Source organism: Zonotrichia leucophrys, chromosome 1 (genome assembly GCF_028769735.1).
Source record: "Zonotrichia leucophrys gambelii isolate GWCS_2022_RI chromosome 1, RI_Zleu_2.0, whole genome shotgun sequence".
NCBI lineage: Eukaryota > Metazoa > Chordata > Aves > Passeriformes > Passerellidae > Zonotrichia > Zonotrichia leucophrys.
The window spans coordinates 28964986-28981940 of NC_088169.1; the positions used below are offsets into that span (position 1 = coordinate 28964986).

At 44.8% G+C, this 16955-nt stretch overlaps 2 protein-coding genes across 3 annotated transcripts in view; one reads left to right on the forward strand and one right to left on the reverse strand.

The window, feature by feature from the left end:
• NCK2 (NCK adaptor protein 2) overlaps positions 1–3287 on the reverse strand; it is an 82965-nt gene extending 79678 nt beyond the window's left edge. Inside the window, exon 1 of the mRNA XM_064710125.1 lies at positions 2984–3287. The gene's annotated coding sequence lies outside the window, so the exon portion shown is untranslated. The remainder of the gene's footprint in view (positions 1–2983) is intronic.
• FHL2 (four and a half LIM domains 2) overlaps positions 2571–16955 on the forward strand; it is a 140664-nt gene continuing 126279 nt past the window's right edge. Inside the window, exon 1 of one of the 2 annotated variants that reach the window (XM_064710132.1) lies at positions 2571–2855. In XM_064710132.1, the coding sequence (XP_064566202.1) occupies positions 2715–2855 (141 nt within the window). In that variant the 5' untranslated portion in view covers positions 2571–2714. The remainder of the gene's footprint in view (positions 2856–16955) is intronic. The other variant, XM_064710143.1, reaches the window with a different exon arrangement.

Here is a 16955-nt window from a genome sequence, read left to right on the forward strand (position 1 = left end):
AGTCATTTCTCAAAAGGTGTACCAGGATCTCACGTAGTAAAGACTGGACAATGGTGCACAGGCAAAATGATTAGTGCAAGCCTCACTTCTTCACCTCAGGATGACAAAACAAAGCTATTTCCTCCACTGCAAACACCATTCCAGCTCTCTAAACATTGTTCACTTCAGGAACTAGCAAGAATTCCTGATTTTCACTCCCTGGAAACTACTGTTCTACAACATTTCTGTATACCTAGTAAACACAAGGACAAAGTGTACTACCTTTAAGTTCATTATTTGATGAGAAGCAGAAAGCAGCTCTCCTGCAGAGAGCCTCAACTCTCCGCCTTTTCCACATGCCAGATGACCTACTTGGGGGGAACAGGGTGTCCAGCGACCAGCACCTCACCCTGGGCTGACTGAACCAACCCCAACCCAGCAGTGCCTGCTTTCAGTTCTCAAACTCCCTCAAACACCTCTAATAAATCCACATCAGCAATCCCCCTTCCTCAGAACACCGTGGGAGTGGGGTTTGGGAATACCCCCAGCTTAGAAACCATCAGTCCCTCAATACAAACAGAAAATATATTTTTTTAGAACCTATGCTTTACATTCAAAGATGCCTTGGTTTTGATTTTCTGCAAGTAAATTGATACAGCACCTGTCTCCATGAGTCTGGAAGCAGCTTTTATGCTCAAGGAGCATGAAAAATGCAGATACTCTGGGTAGTTTTGCTGCTGCTCAAGACCAGGACCAGCAAGCAGAGCTATCTGAGTATCACTTTTCGAGTCCTTACTGTTATAGTTTCTACCGACAAAAGCCATGAGCACTGCAAAGGATTAACATACCAACAGCAACACAAGGCACAAAAAAAAAAAAAACAAAACAAAAAAAAAAAAACCAAAGGAGCAGACACTGCTGACCTTGTCCCTCTTCTTTAGCTAACAGAAGATGTGAGGTGACACGGAAGAGAGCAAACACCTTTCCTTAAGCTTTCAGACAGCTAGCCAGAAAAACAGAGAAGAAAAGAGAGGAAGGGGAGGTAAGTTCCATTTCTGTCATGCAAGAAGGCAAAGGCTGAAGTTCTGAATTTATCATACGTTCAGTAGCCAAGATGTAGTAAAAAGGATGATTCAGACTACCACATTAGTTTTGGAAAAATATTGCAAAAGAGATTTTGTGTATATTTTTTTTTTTCACAAAAGTAATCGGAAATGTAATCTGGTAGAAGCGGGAGGCAAATGCAACAGCTAATGATGCAACGACAGAACAACAGCAATAAGAGCTAACATTATAATGAATCTGTATCTGTTTCATGGCCTATATAAAAATATTTGCTAATTACAGCCTTGATCTTCATGGTACAGGTGCCTTCTATCGCTACATTTATTCACTGTTCCCAAAAGTGATATCTTCTGTCAAAGTCACAAGAAGAAAGTCAGTTACAAAGACAAAGCGATCTGCTTAACTTCTTAAACACACTTGGGTGAGACAGAGGCTTTCGATTTCCAGAGTTGTGAAATCAATATTTCAGAAAAGAGACAACATTACATCAGAAATTATAATCCTACAAATGAAAACATAATACCATTGACATCATCTATGTGGTGCTGACTCCTTCAGATTCCTAAAAAGCAATGGCAAAACAAGTACTTTCAAACAGAAATTCTTCATAATCTCCTACCCAGCGAGTCCTTTCAAATTCCTCCATATTAAGTTACCAGTCCAAACTCCCAATGATACAAACCACGCGTGGTTAGGCCATGAAAATTTGTTTTTACAAAGGCCACTACCACATTTCATGAAAGAGAAGTCTAATTCTCCCACGTTAAGCTGCTAGAACAGCAGCAGTATGTTCCTCAGAAACAAAAAAGCTTCATGGGAGGAAACACTTTTCAAGCTGAAGAATGCTTTAAATTCTTGCCGACTTTCAGTCACCATACAACTTTTAAAACAACAAAAGATTTCTCTTTGTTTTACAAAAACATGATAGTTCCGAGTGAAATACTGCATAGAATTCACGGAATAACCCTGATGCACACAGAGAACCACATTCACTGTTTAAAAACAGTGGAAGATATTAACATAGGAACTAGAGCCGAGAGCCTTCACGATCAGCCAGCTGCAGATCAGACCTGAACTACAAACCTGATCTTAGATAGGCCAAAGTGCCTACCTTGCCAGCAAGGGGTAGCTGTTAGCCTGGGCACATTTTTAATTAAAAACAGGGAGAGAAGACTTATAAACTTCAGTAATTTTCTTCCCAAAACACGCAGGGATGCGCTTCACTGAACACTCATTACGTGAGACGTAATTTTACCTTTATGTCCTTTACCTACACTGGCATCGACCGAGGCCACAGCGCACAGCGCTCCTTGAGAAAATCCCCGGCCTCAGCCCTACTGAGGTCGAAAGTCGGTGACGGAAAGAAAAACGAACGGAGCGGACCGAGGGCGATGTCCCCGCCGCAGCCCGGTGTGCCCGCCCGCCGGTCCCCGTGCGGGGCGGCGGCGCTCCCGCTCCCGCCCGGGAAACTTTCGGGTTGCGCCGCTCTCCGGCCGGGAGGCGCTGCCCGCCTTCCCCCGGCGCTGCCCCGCGGCCGCCGGATACGCCGCCTCCATTCACCGGAGCCCCGCGAGGGGTGCGGGGGGGTGGCGTCCCGGCCCGGCGCTGCCCCCCGGCCGGGCGGCACAAAGCAGCGGCTGTCACACGCACACGAGCAGCAACTCGGGAGGATGAGGAGGAGCCGCCCCCGAGCCCCCCCGCAACTGGACGTGGCACAACGAACACTCCTCCCGCTCCGGGCCCCCCGTGCCGCCCCCGGCAGGTACCGGCCCCCTCCTGCGCGGGGCGGCCGCGGAGCCTCGGCCGCACAGGTGACACCCGCCTTTCCCCCGCTCCCGACGCCCCTTCCCCGCGTCGTCCCCCGCGGGCGCCACAAGTTTGCGGCGGGCCCCAGCCCCCGCCCCGGCCCCATCCCCGTCCCGCCCGCGGCCGCGCTCACCTCCGGCCGGCCGGCGGGGAGCGGAGCGGGGCGGGCGGCGGCGGCGGGGAGGCTCCCAGCCCAGGCGGGCTCCGCTTCTTTGTCTCCTCGGCGGCGGCGCCCGCTCGCTCCCCCTCCGCTTCCCTCTGCCCTTCCCTGGGCGGATGCGGGCCGCGTCCTCCGAGAAGGGCCAGCTGGCTCCCCCCGCTTCCCCTTCCTTCTCCTCCTGCGCTCTTGCCGGACGCGTCCAAGGCCCCGGCCCTCGGCGGCGGCAACGGCAGCTCCGCTCCCTGCCTTCCCTCTGCCTGCTGCGCCCGGCGGCGGCGGCGGCGGCCCCTCCTCCGCGAACCGCCCCCCCCGGCACAGGCACAGCCCCCGCCCCCGCCCTGCCCTTCCTGCCGCTGCCGCTGCCGGGATCGCGCGGGAGGAGCTCTCCGGGCTCCCCTTCGTCCGCCGGGAGGGCCGCTGCTCCCCCGCCCCAGCGCAGGAAGGACGAGCAGGGACAGCCTGGGTGGCTCCCTCCCCTCTGCGGGAGGACCGCTCCGGGACCGCGGGGCGGGGCAAAGGGGGCCCTGCCCGGCAGGAGCGCCCTGACGCCTCCTTCCCGTTCCATCCCCGTGAGACCCGGCGCTCCCGGAGAAGCTGCCCCGCTGGGAGCCAAAGCGCCCGGGAAAAGTACTGGCGAATGCTGAAAGACCCGGGGATGGGGGGGACGGGCGCTGTTCGGGGCCGGGCCGGGGGAAGTGCCCCGGAGCGGGGAGGGGTGCGCCTGGATTCGCCCTGGGGTTGCCACGGGCCGGGGCTGCGGGGCCGCTGCCGCCGGGGAATTTCCAGCCGCGGTATCGGGGCGCTTCCGCCGCCGCCCATTAGCCGCGGGGCGGCCGCAGCCGTAGCTCTTCCCGGCCCTTTTTTTCCTGCCGGCCCGGGGCGAAGTTTCAGCCTCAGCGCCCCGTGTATCGTCCCGGTCGGGTGGTGACTGGTAGGTGTTGTGCCCTCGGCAGAGGATGGTGGGCATGGCAGCCACCCCAAGCCGCAGAACCAGAGAATATCCTGTGTTGGAAGAGACCCAGAAGGTTCATCGAGTCCAACTCTTTGCCAAGCACAGGACACTCCAAGAACTCCACCATGTGCTGAGAGCGTCGTCCAAATGCTTCTTGAACCCTGTCAGGCTTGGTGCTGTGAGCACTTCCCTGGGGCTCCTGTTCCAGTGCCCACCCACCCACATTAGAACCTTGTTCTAATGTCCAACCTAAACCTCCCCTGACACGCTTCAGGCTGGTCCCTGGGATAAGCCAGCTCAAAAACAGAGCCCCGTGGCTGGGTGTATGTCCAGCCCGTGCCAGCCGCTGTGCCCCTCCACTCACGGGAAAGACCCCCATGAGTGGTTAAAGGCAGAGGAGAGAAGTCCCCCATGGTGGCCCTGGTCTCTAGTGGGAATAGGCAACCTGCCAGTCCCAGTGCTTCCCCCAGCAGTGTCCCTGGGCTGTGGGGAAAGATCATCCCTCAAGGGGGAAGCTGCTCAAAAATATTGTAAACCCTTTACAACATGGCAGCTTCAAGGGAGAGGAGGCTGGAGTGTTAGCTCTGGAACCATACCTCCAGCATTTCCTGGCTTGGGAGGAAAGGCTAGGCAACACTACTCTTTCTGAATCCAAATTAAATTCAGCAGCCCTGCTGTCTTGTTTTCTGTGACCAAGCTTAATATAGTAGCGAGATCTTGGGACAAAGATTTTAGAAGCTTGAAATAAGATGATTTAAAAATGTGTGCTCTGCAATCTTTCCATGCTCCTGCTTAAAATGGTTTAGAAATCCTCAAATAACTCGCTCTTCCCCTTGTTAACTTTTACAAATTCTCACAGCACTGAATTGATGGTTTGGGAAGTTCCAAGTGCCTTTCACATGCCTGTGAGATAAACCTGAAAGGAAAATGTGGCCACTTTTTTCTTCCAATAAAGACTTTTCATGCACCTCAGGGAGGAACAGAAATCCCCTTTCCTAGGTTTTTGTGCATGCATTTCATTTCAGTTCAGAGAGGTGTTAATCTTCCTTTTGAAACAATAATCTAACCATGCTTTTTTAGAGCTGGAAAATATTTGGGGTCCCTGCTGGCTCCACCTCACAGCATGGTCAGGCCTCACTCCAGCCTGCAGAGGCTTAGGCTGAATTTAAATGGGATCGGTCATCCAAGGACTTTCAGATAAAAGTCTCTGTTGTTTCTAGAACAAAATGCACTGTGGAATTGATAAAAGAGAGGTGAATTATCCCTTCTCTCCTGCGCATTTATAGTACACAGTTAGGTTTCAGTCTCGGTTTTGTCCCTTCTTACCACACCCTTGCTAATGCCATCCTACAATAAATGCTCCACTTTATTCTTTTCCCTATAGCACTGTTGAGCTGAGGATGTCCTAGGCAGGGTGGCATGAACCTTTCAAAGTTTCCAGGCTAAGTTAGACCTCCAGAAGGAACCATAAGCTGCTGAATGAGTGGTAGCTCTCAAAGCTTTCCAGGTATCTGAAAAATTATAAAACACACCTAACTTCAGCAGATTAATGCTAATAGGATTTACAGAATAAGAATGTTTTAGGGAGGGATTTAGATGAATACATTGTCTTGAGGCAAAGGACTAATTTAAGCACTCTGAAGCATACTGTTGTTAAATATACTTAATTACATTAAGAAGTGATCTATTAAAGCTGGGGTTTTTTTTCAAAATGTGGCTTATGATGAACAGAAGACACTGTAGAAAGTGATTGCAAGGGTTTGTTGAAGGATGTTTTAACTGCCTATTTGCTGAATGAATCCTTAGGTTTCTCTGCAAAAACAACCAAGATGTTGCCCTGTGTAGTATTTCAAAACATTGAGCCTACTGAAATATTAATGTATGCCTTTTAAAATGTCATAATTAGCTGTTATCTCTGAAATAACTGTTATTAAGAAGAGCTAGCTGCTTGTGATTTGAGTGAGAATTACATGCTAAATATGAGAAGATGATAAATTTGGGGGAATATGCACAGAAGTGAAAGCAGTACATGATGTGGCAGGCACACTTTTGTATAAAGAAAGTAAATATGTAAAGCATGCACTTTTGCATATGCATAAGAGTGGTGCTGTCCTTAGAAAATGTATACACCGGAGAGAAGAGCATAAATATTTTTCCCAGCCTAAGGGCATAACTACATACTAAAAAAAAAAAAAAAAAAGATGGGTAAGTAGTAGAAATATGTATCTATGTCTTTGGCAGAGAAACAGCATACCTCATACTGCTCCTTCAGGCAGGGCTACATGCAAACCCTCGATTCAGAGGTTGTGTGATAGACCTGTTTTGCAGTTACATAATGGTAGCCAATTCATCTTGATGTTCATGTTTACCACAAGAGGCTAAAAAAAACCCAATAGTGTGTCTTTTGGCTTATAGTTCTTAATTTTTTTCCTGCCTTTCTTTTTTCATGACTACCCATTTTCTGTCTCCTGTGTGCTGCTGCTTGTGCTTTCCCACTGGCCTGGCAGAGCAGTGGCTTCCACAGGATGGGCATGTGAATGTATGGATCCCTGCCATGAAGATCCATACCACACTAATATATTTACACACACATAGTGGCAGGAGACAACAACCACCTCCCAGATGTGGCTCCTTCTGCACAAATACCTGATCTTTTCTCCAGATGCATCAGGTTTTCTCACCAGCTGCTCTATCTAGAGTATGAGCTAATACCTACTCCCATAGGGAGACATTTTAGCAGGGATGTGAGACAGAGGGACTGGTAAGTTGTAAGTCTGAAAAACAACATTGTCCAGTTCAGAGGTGGACTGAATTTATTTGGTCACTCTGTGTTAGTCCCTTGGGGTGAAAATATACCAAATCTAAGTTAATATAGGTTGCACTCCATTCTTTGAGAAGTCTTTCCAAAACATATTTTATTCTATGATTCTGTGATTAACCTCTTTCAAAGGCCCTACTCCTGATTTTCAAAACTGCCTTTTAAAGATATCAGTAGTCTAATAAACTCCACTTATACACATGGTGTTGTTACTACTGTGTCAGTAACAAATGGAAAGGTGAGAAAACCTTGGGCGCTTTGGGGAAGAAAAATGGGGATTTTTAATTCTCCCTAACCTGGCCAAAAATGCTAATTTTAATAACACAAACGACAATAACAGAAGATAACAGAAAACTTCTGTCAGTGTATTTTCTCTCAAAAAAAAAATCTTGAAGGGTTTACATCACTACATATTTAGTTTCTGCTTAAACATGTGTTCAATTCCCTTGTAGATGAAGGGGAATTACATGACCACTACCAGGGGAGAGTAGATCCCAAATACTCACTTAGTTACTGCTGAGTCATTTAAGTATATTTGCACTATGATTCTAATTCAGCCTGACGGTAAGGCAGCTGCTTTTCTCAGTTACTGCATGGCTGCTGCATCTTCAATGACATTTATGAAAAACGTTGAGGGGAAGAACGTGTCCTTAGAGCTCACAACACATCCAAATTCTTCTATTCAATGGACTAAAGCTCCCCAAAGGTGCTGTAAAACTGCAAGCTAAATCTATCAGCAGATCACATTTAACTATGACAAATTCTATCGTTATCTTTTGTAGACAGTTGCTGAGATTCAAAGTATTTATGTAAGGAAAACAAACTGGTGTTTTGGGCTTTGGAAATGTCAGGGCCCTTGATTCTCCTGTTTATTTAAAAGTGGATGTGTGCTGAGGGACATCTTTTGAACTCTATTCAAAGGTTAAAACTGATCTTTCATACAGTTTTGAAATTCAAAATACTGCTGTTAAATGTTTTGACTCTGCTGTGTAATCTCCGTTTTGCACTTAAATACCAAATTCTGTCTAGAGTTGGCTGCTCTGCTCAGTGCAGAGACACAGGCACTTCATCTTCCAGCCATGAGGTGCAGCCATTTCAAAGGAGGAGCACAACCCCCTGACATGTGCCACAGCTGTGCAACAGTTCAGAGCCAGTGGTGCAGATATAGCATTCCACTGCTATGGTAGGTTATGTCAGCAAAATGGGATTGCCCACATTGGACTTTGCTCAGGGCTGCAAGCTGATACTCCCCTCTCATGACTGAAAAATGTGTAGTGAGAGGCAACAGAAAAAAGAGAAAGTTATCTTACCTGGAGATCCAGTAGGCTGCATTACCAATCTATGTGTCGTGTAAAGCCAGGGACCAGTGGTTTCTTTGCTTGGGAGGAACATTTCCCAAGTGTCTGTAGTTGTTCACTGATGCAGGGAAGCCCATTCCATGGGCCAAGTTCCATGGCGGCTTCCTTGAGGACCCACAGCCACAACCGTGCAGCTTTTGTGTGCCCGGACAGGACTTCTCTGCCCATCCCAGCTTGGTACAGCAACCATGGTCTGGTTGCTGTACCAAGCTGGGATAGGCGGAGTGTATCTGTGGATCTGCAGCACAAAAAGTGTCAAAGTGATGTGCTGCAGATCCAGAGATGCGTTACCTTACCATGTCACCCCAAGAGCCTGGGCAAATGGAGCAGAGGGATGGTGGGACTGAGTTGGGCCAGGAGGTTGAAAAGGCAGCTGCAGGTTGTGAGTGAAGGCAGCATGACAATCCTGTGACATCACGCTGACTCAGGTTTAACTTCCTACTTGGCTCTCTACTAGTGTCTACAGCCTTAATTATCAACTTCATATCAAAGGACTGACTTCATCCTTTAGAGGTCTGGCTGCTGTCAGTTTCACAATCTGACAATGCTGTAGTTAACTGCAGAGAAGGAAACAAATGCTCCCCATTAGCCTTCCCAATTATTTTCTAATAACTGGTGACTAATCATGGGCCCTGCCTTTGAAAACTATTATGCTAATTATTTTAATTGTTTTGCAAAATGTACTGTATCTCTCAGAGCACTGATCCCAAGAAGCATAAGCCCATGCTGAGAAATGCAACCTTCAAAACAATGTTTCAATCCTTCATGACTGCCAGGGAAAGTCTGAAAGCCTGCTCTCTGTGAACTTAGAAACCTGTAGATAAAAGAAGAATCAATGTGCTTTTAAATCAGGATTTTACATTAGTTCCATGATTGGTGTTGTGATGGAATTTTTGAATGTTTGAGGTTGACGACTCTGAATTAGGTCAGGTAGTGTAAGTCATTTTCTGCTATTATATGCTGGCATGAATTTTACCTTCATGCAACATTTCCTATTTGAATGGGTAATGCAGACTCTTACCGATCAGTGCACGAGATTTTAGTCTACAGTCTAGACAGATGTACAATCCATGCAGATCAAACATCATTTTACAATGTTCATAGTCTAATCTGATTTTTTTTTTCTGGTTCAGAAAATACAGAAGTGTAGTCTGTATTTTATTTTTCAATCCAGAATTAAAAGACAAGACCATAAGTAGTGTGATCACTAGATGATTCTCCCTGTATCTGTGTGATCTACAATAACGGGAGGCAAAACAAAATGGGCACACAAAAATAAACCAAGCTGCCTCTGATGAAAAATTTAAATTGAAGATATTTTGTGCAGTCAGTTTTTTAAGTTCCTTCTTAATGTTGCGGAGCTTATGATCTCTACACTTAACAAGTGAGGCCATCCTCATTTTCTAATGAGAAATTGATTAAAAATACCTAAATAGATGTGACTTTAAAATCAGAATTTGGGTATACAAGATGATGGACCACTGTTTCTAAAAGAACTGGTACATAATTATTGTGAAATTTGGTGTACTCTGGTATTTTGCTGTCACTCAGCAAATAACCTCAGTCATCGCTGTGGAATTAATTGAATAGTACATCAGTACAATCAATCGCTGCTCAATCTAATTAAAATTACAATTAGCTGGGAGAAAAATAGTGTGAAGAACTTAATATGGTTGAAAGTGAAATTTTCCTGACTCCATCAGTCATAATTGGAATTGCTGAATGATTATACATAACAGAAAAACTGAATACCAGACAGCATTATGAAAATCAGTGGTCAAATACAAATATTACATTAAAAAAATCTGGAAACACTGAATTCTTAAATCAGAGATTAAGAAAATTTTTAACTATACAAAATCATAGCTATGGGTTGTTAAGTGAAATAAAGTAAAATATATTTTAAGTATTGATTGTATCACAATTATTTTAAGGAACAAACTTTTTAATAATGACAAAATAGCTATGAAAAAATAGCTTTCAAAATACAATTAGGGCTATCTTGGTTTTGGGTAGGGCTTTTTAAAGCAGTCCCTTTTTTAAGCTGCTATTGCAAAGACAGCAACATGGCAATAACAACTGGCTGAGCATATGTAAACTTGGATCTGCATCACTACCATTCTTTTACCTGATCTCTATTACATACAAAAATTGTCTAGAGACAGAAAAAATAATTCAGAAGTCAGTGTTCCTAGTCTTTGTTTTTCAACTGTCACCCAAGTGCTGTATAGCTTTGGCTTAGTCAGGAAAGCTTTGATAGTTTAGGGTTCCTTGGTTTAATACAATTATAGTAATAGTTCACTGGGATGATGGAGAGATGGATAATTTGTAGAGGTAAAGCACAGAGGGCATACTATACAAGTGGTATATTTTAGCATTACAGCTTGCAGCAGCAAAGTCAGTCCTGATTTAGCTGACAAATCCAGTACCCATCTGAAATATACCAGGTGCTATTTTTTCTTCAACAAATTTTGGGAGGATCAGTTGTGTTTGTAGTTTTGACACTCATTCGCCAAACATCTTTGTCATGCTAACCTAAGTCACTACATGTTTATCTGTAGACTGTGAAAATAGATGGACACGTGCATCAGAGTACTCTGGATAAACTCTTAGTCATGAGTCATTGACACCGGCCAAATACAGGACCAATTTCTACTCAGCAAGAAATAGTCTATTCCAGACCAAAGGTCTGCATGGTTCCTCAAATCCCAGTTTAAAATATTGCAGTTCTTTCAATACCAAACCTCTCCTGAGTGGAGATTGCTTGCCATGGCTGTGAAGGCATGCCAGACAGGAGGCACAGCGCTGTCCAGCTGCCGTACGAAAAAGTAGCAGTCCAATCAATGAGTTATTTGACCCAATACTAGCAATCATGTCTGTTCTAGGTTTGAAATCACCTACACTTTGACTTTCTGTGGAGCTCAACACTGCAGTAACCTGTTCTCATGGGATTTAAAATGTGATGGGTGAGGTCCCTAACTGACAGGGCAAATTGTGTAGGCAAACCTAATCACAGCTAATTTACTTTGTATTGATACTGGTATGTCATGATGTTCCCTTTGCAGATTGCTCAGGAAAAGACCATTTCCTTTGCCCTCACCCTGAAGAACAGTTTAATTTACCTTAGGAGTTTCCCAGCAGACCACAGGGAGCCCTACAGAGGGTCAGGGCTTGAGGTCAGTTGCCTTTGCAGCCCCCCCTTAAGGGCCCCCACCAGCACAGCTGTAGCTGGCATGCCTCCCCTTGCCAGCTGCTTCAGAGCTCCTGTGAAAGCCTTGGGAGGGAGAAAAGCTCCTCACTGTGGGAGGGTGGGTGGGAAAATGATAATGGGGAGTGGTTGCATTCTCCTCATTCCTGTCCCAAACCTCCTAGCCATTGGGTCCTCTCCACTGAAATACCCCGGGGAGGGGAATTCCTGGGAAGCATCCAATCCAGAGAGAATGAAATGTGCCTTTATGTTGACATGCTGTTGTTCACGTTGATCTAAAGATGTTACAAATGCTGTTTTGTGCTGGTCCCCACATTGCTGTTTGCCTGTTCAACACATCACCTCACAATGTTATGTATTTTAATTGTATCTTCCCCTAACAGGTGCCTAACACTGCACTGCCTTGTGTTTTAGTGTCAGTAACTTTGAAATTGTTTACGGAAAAGCTCATGGCTCCCACTGATTTCATCTGCTCTTGCAATTTCACTATGAGTCATCCAATATGGTGTGTACTTTGTTTTACTTACAGACCAAACTGCCTGAATTGCATCTTTAGTTAAGTTGTCTCAGCTCCCTTCAGGCAAAAAAGTACAAGCAAATAAAATTTTCTTGCTCTCAGAGCTGTGGAGGCACACACAAGAAAATGTTTTTACTTCTTTACTCTTTTTTTACTAGGAGGTAAATAAAAGCAAGCCCACCATTGCATTTTTAATAGTGCTTATTTTGGGTCACAAGTTATGTGCACCAGAAGTTGGTAGCTCTGGGTGTTGTCCACCCTTGGGAAAATAGCAGTGTTTTAACCCCTCACAGGTGTTACAGCATAAGCTTGATGAATGTTCATAAAGTGCTTTGAGAACCACAAAGGTAAAGCATTGAAAGAGTAGGCTACTTCCTAGGGAGTTGCCTTCAGAAGATGAGGATTCAAGGGACTTGCTGGAGTCTGGAGCTTGATGCTCAGGCGAGTTTGCAGTGCTTGACTCCCTGAGCTGTGAGGATGGGGACGGAGTGGTGTGGTGAGAGAGCCTACAGTACCTGAGGCACTATGAGACAGAGAGGAAGGGACTCAATGTCTCAGGCACATGGTGGGATTCTTGTGGTGTCCTGCAGAGGGCCAGGAGTTGGACTCAGGGGTCCTGATGTGTCCCTTCCAACTCAGCCTATTCTATGATTATATGATTTTATAATTCTGTGATGTGCAGATCTACCCATTTATAGTTCAGCCTTAGATGGGACTTGACATTTTAAGGGCTTTTGGGAAGAAGCAGCAGTCCACAGTGGAGCCTGGAAGGACTGCAGAGGGACTCTGCTGAGATGGATACAAATGCCCATTCCCTTTCTAGCCCAGAGCTTCACTTGCTGCCTCTGGAAGTCAATCTCACACTCTTTTTCCAAAGCTGAGCCTATTGAGAGCACCAATTGCTGTGAAAATCCTTAAGCTACACTTGCAAGGAGGGTGTTTTTACCGTGGTTTGTTGAAGCCAGGAGGTCACTGAGTATGCACAGCCCTCTCTGGGCAGGGATGCTGTTAACAAGCAACATCAGTGTTGATTTTAAGAATAACACATTCAGGTGCAATGGGCAGGCTAAGGGAACGTAACATTGTTTTTCCCACAATTTGGCTAAAAATGTCATAATTATGTCCATTACTTTATCAGAGTTGTTACCTTTGCAGTTGTAAACAAGAAAGGCTCGCCAATTTTCCACTCAATGGAAAAGTCCTGTATGCTTTGATAGCAATACCCCAGAGACAGCATATAATGGAAATGTTGTCATGGAGTGCCAGCTCAAAAACAGAGGAAAATGGCTGAAGAATTAACTCTCAAAAGACATTTTTCTTTCCCACTTTTCCTTTTCCTATTTTCCTATTTTCTTTTTAATTTCTTTTTTCTCTCTTTTTCTTTCTCTTTAATAATATGCACATTAAAAAAGGGTTTCAATCTCAAATAGGCTTTTATGTGTTTTTTGCTATAATGTAAAATTAAGACATATAGCAAATCTGCTTTTCAATTGTCATTTCTCAGGTTCTTCCTGCTTATGTCTTCAATGTAACATTCTACGTAAGCAGAATAAAGCAGCTTGAGGAGCGTATCTACCAATTATTTTCTCTCAGGTAGATGAATGCTGTATTGGTTTTGTGTATCTCTAGCTCAAATTGTGGTTTGCTTATGAGCCCTCATCTAGCAGTTCCTTGCCTTCTAAAGGGCAGGGTGGACAGAAAGGTCTTGGTAAGCTTGATCTCTGCTGCCTACATGTTGAGCTAGTGCCAAGGATGAAGCAACCTGTCGCATTTAGAACTGTGTTTTGGTTGCAGTTCTTTGCCTGCAGCAGTGCAGAACTGTGTGGGGTTGACCAGTGTCACCTAAGAACTCCTTAAATCAGATTCATTATTTGCTGACCAACAACAATTGATTATCTGAGACAAAGGTTAACATTACCCTAGACTTTTGTGATGTCTCTAAGGCTAATTCCTAGATTAAATCATAAATGTTTCTGCTCTGAGAGAAAACATTTATTCAGAGCTAGGAGAGCATGTATCTAATACAAATGTGTCCCCAGAAACCACCATTTGAGCTGTGACTGTTTGTACAGGTGTCTATTCTTATATTACTTAATCTTTTCTAATTAATTTTTACTGGTCTTCTTCAGCAGTGTGTTCCTTGCAGAGCACACATGGAGCCTGTGGATACCGGCACCAAAGCGTTCAGCTAAGGACAGAGAGGCAACATGTGCCTCTCCTCCTTTCCCAGTTTTGCATCCTGCTTATACCAGCTCTGGCCCTAACTGGACCCTCCCTTTGACTCACTAGTGTGGCATAAAGCTATGTAGGATTTGCTGTTGTTTGTTTTCTTCCCGATTGTTGAACTGAGGTGACTCTAATACAAAGCCAGCATGTGAGTGCTGGTGTCACCATAAGACACAGAGAGAAACTGTGGTGTCAGCGTTGTGAGAGATGGGTGGGACCTCCATTTTTGGGGTCACAAAGTGGTTATTTGACTCCCTGGGATTTGTGATACAAAATCCTTGGGGCAAAGGGATCAGAATATGAACATTCTCTGCCAGCACCTTCTGCAGGAAGCAACCTAGCACCAAGAAACATGGTGCATGAGCATCTCTTAAAAATCCCACCCACCCCTGTTCCTCTGGCCAGGATGAAGGGATCCTGAACTTGCTTTGCTGACTAGGAGATAGAGATCTCTGGATTTTACTGACTCCCTCTTTTCCATGTAAGTACCTGACATATTACGCAGTGGCACTACACACCCTTTTTCCGGCCTCATGAATTTGCCTTTACCTTCAAAAACAAAGGTGGAGCATATTCATAGCCAATGCTGCTTCATAACCACTGCTGCCTCTGTGATGTTAGATCTGTCCAATGGCTGTGTGCCAAGCCTACTGTGACAGGCCCTTAAGGCAAATAAGTGATGTATTTTTGGGTTGCAATCACAGCCAGACATGACAAGGGTATCAGGGATGGTCCCAGACACGTGCAGGTGCAGAGCTGGCAGCATTTAGAGACTTACGAAATCAAACAGGAAGGTAGGGATTTGCAATGTTGAGTACAGGAATCTTAATAATGCATAAGCCTTTTTTTAGTCACTTAAACCTTTCATTGGGTCAAGCCCTAAGCAGCTCATTAAGTTGCAGTCATACAATTGGGACGCTGAAGCAATGTCATGTAGAATCTCTGCCCCCACATTGTCTCACCTGAGCAACTACAGGAGTGCAATGAGTCATCTTTAGCCACCTAAAAACTACTACTGCAAACTATTTCAGGGCTACTCAAAAAGCGTATGTTCATGACTTGCAAGTGATTGAAGAATTGACATTCTAATTCTCCCTAATTTTCATGAACATTCATTTACTGTTAGAGCAGGTGTCTGATTTCCTCAGATTAAATGGATAGATGTATTTAGACAAGAAAAAAATCTACTACATCTGCTTTAGTTTACAGATTTTTATGTATTAGGAACAAATCCTTTATGTACATTAGGCGGAAGTTGATTTTATGAAGAAATAAAAGTCTCCAAGTCTTAGGAAATAGCATTTTGTTATTAAGAATTACAAATAACAAACAGCTGCAGAAAGGAAGACAGAATCTATATTGGGAAATTAGTGGAAGACTGCAGTCAGGGAAGAGAGAGGCTGGGTGTAGGATTAGTAAATTAATTCCTCTTACTCCTCTCCCACAAATAAATCGGTGGAACGTGGTTGACCCTCATTCTGGTTGAGAGAGACAGCAGGCAGTAATCCTATCCCCTCCACCCATTTTCTTTTGCTCCCAGTTACACCCCTGACCCCAGAGAGAGAAGCCCTGACTCACCCTGCCCTGCGGCTGCTGCCAGCCCAGGCAGAGCCAGACACAGGAGCATCACCTCCACTTTCAGCTCCCAGACTGAACCGCATCTTCTACATTTATGTGTTTGCTGTTATTCCTGCATGCTCTTCCCAACCTTCATTTTTCAAGGAAGTGGATATATTCTGATCCAAATTATTTTGGTGTATTTAATAACACTTCCGTTCATTTTCTGCTTGCTAAATGAACTTGCTAATCAGTATGTCCAGTGCAGGAAAGTGTTCAAGGGGGATGTTCACACTAGAATGACATAAAAGAAATAGAATACATGCAAGAAATAATTTACATGGGCATATTTTTAGGTTATTTTTTCTCCTGTTACAAATGATGAAGTGATGTTATTTAGACTAATTGAGTATGATCACTGATTTTTTCATTTTCATGAAATCTAAGGCAATAAAATATATCTTCTGTGAAATAAAACCATGAACTGCAGATACATCTCATGCATCCCAGGCAGGAAAAGAGAGAAGTCATTTCTACATTGAGTTCATATACTGGACTCCTGCATCTCTTATTTATGCACAAGAAAATTTTGCCTCAGGTTTAAGTGCTCACTCATTCATACTTTAGGCTTATGAACCAGGTCTAAAATGTTAAACCTATCAATTAGAATAAACATGGTCATGTTGAAAACCTAGGTCAGAGCATCACCTGGACTAGAGCTGGCACTGTACCATTTGCAACTCTATAGAGGTGAGAATACAAACATAGGTCATGTCCTCTGGATAACTTTAAATTACAGCCTTGCTCAAAGCAACAGTCTTTTTTTCATGATTTCCTGTAAAATATTGTCTATACCCATAGCTGCATGGGAGCACTAACAATACAATCACCATTGCAGCACAAATTAATTTCTGAACAACTGTCTCATAAGAAAGTCCTCTTGGAGAGGAAAATATAGTTCAATAGGCAAAGTCCACTGCATTTGCACAAGGCCAGAATGCTTGGGCTGCGCAATGCAGCTGGAGAGTTGTAATCCAAATCCTTTCTGCATGTGACTTGAGCGTGCTCAGGGGTGCTTTGCAGACTTTTAAGTGCAGTGTTTCCCCAAGAAGGAGTGAGCAATAGGCTGCTGGACTCGGTGCAGCCAGAGTGAGAACAGGTTTCTTCAGGCACCAAGCCCAGCTGTCTGTGGGCGAGCAGGCGTCCTGGCGTGGGACTGCAAGGGACAGGCTGCCAGAGACACAGCCTGGAGGTGGAGGCCAAGCCACTGGGGAGCTGCAAGGGCCCTGGCATATTGACTGACCCTCAG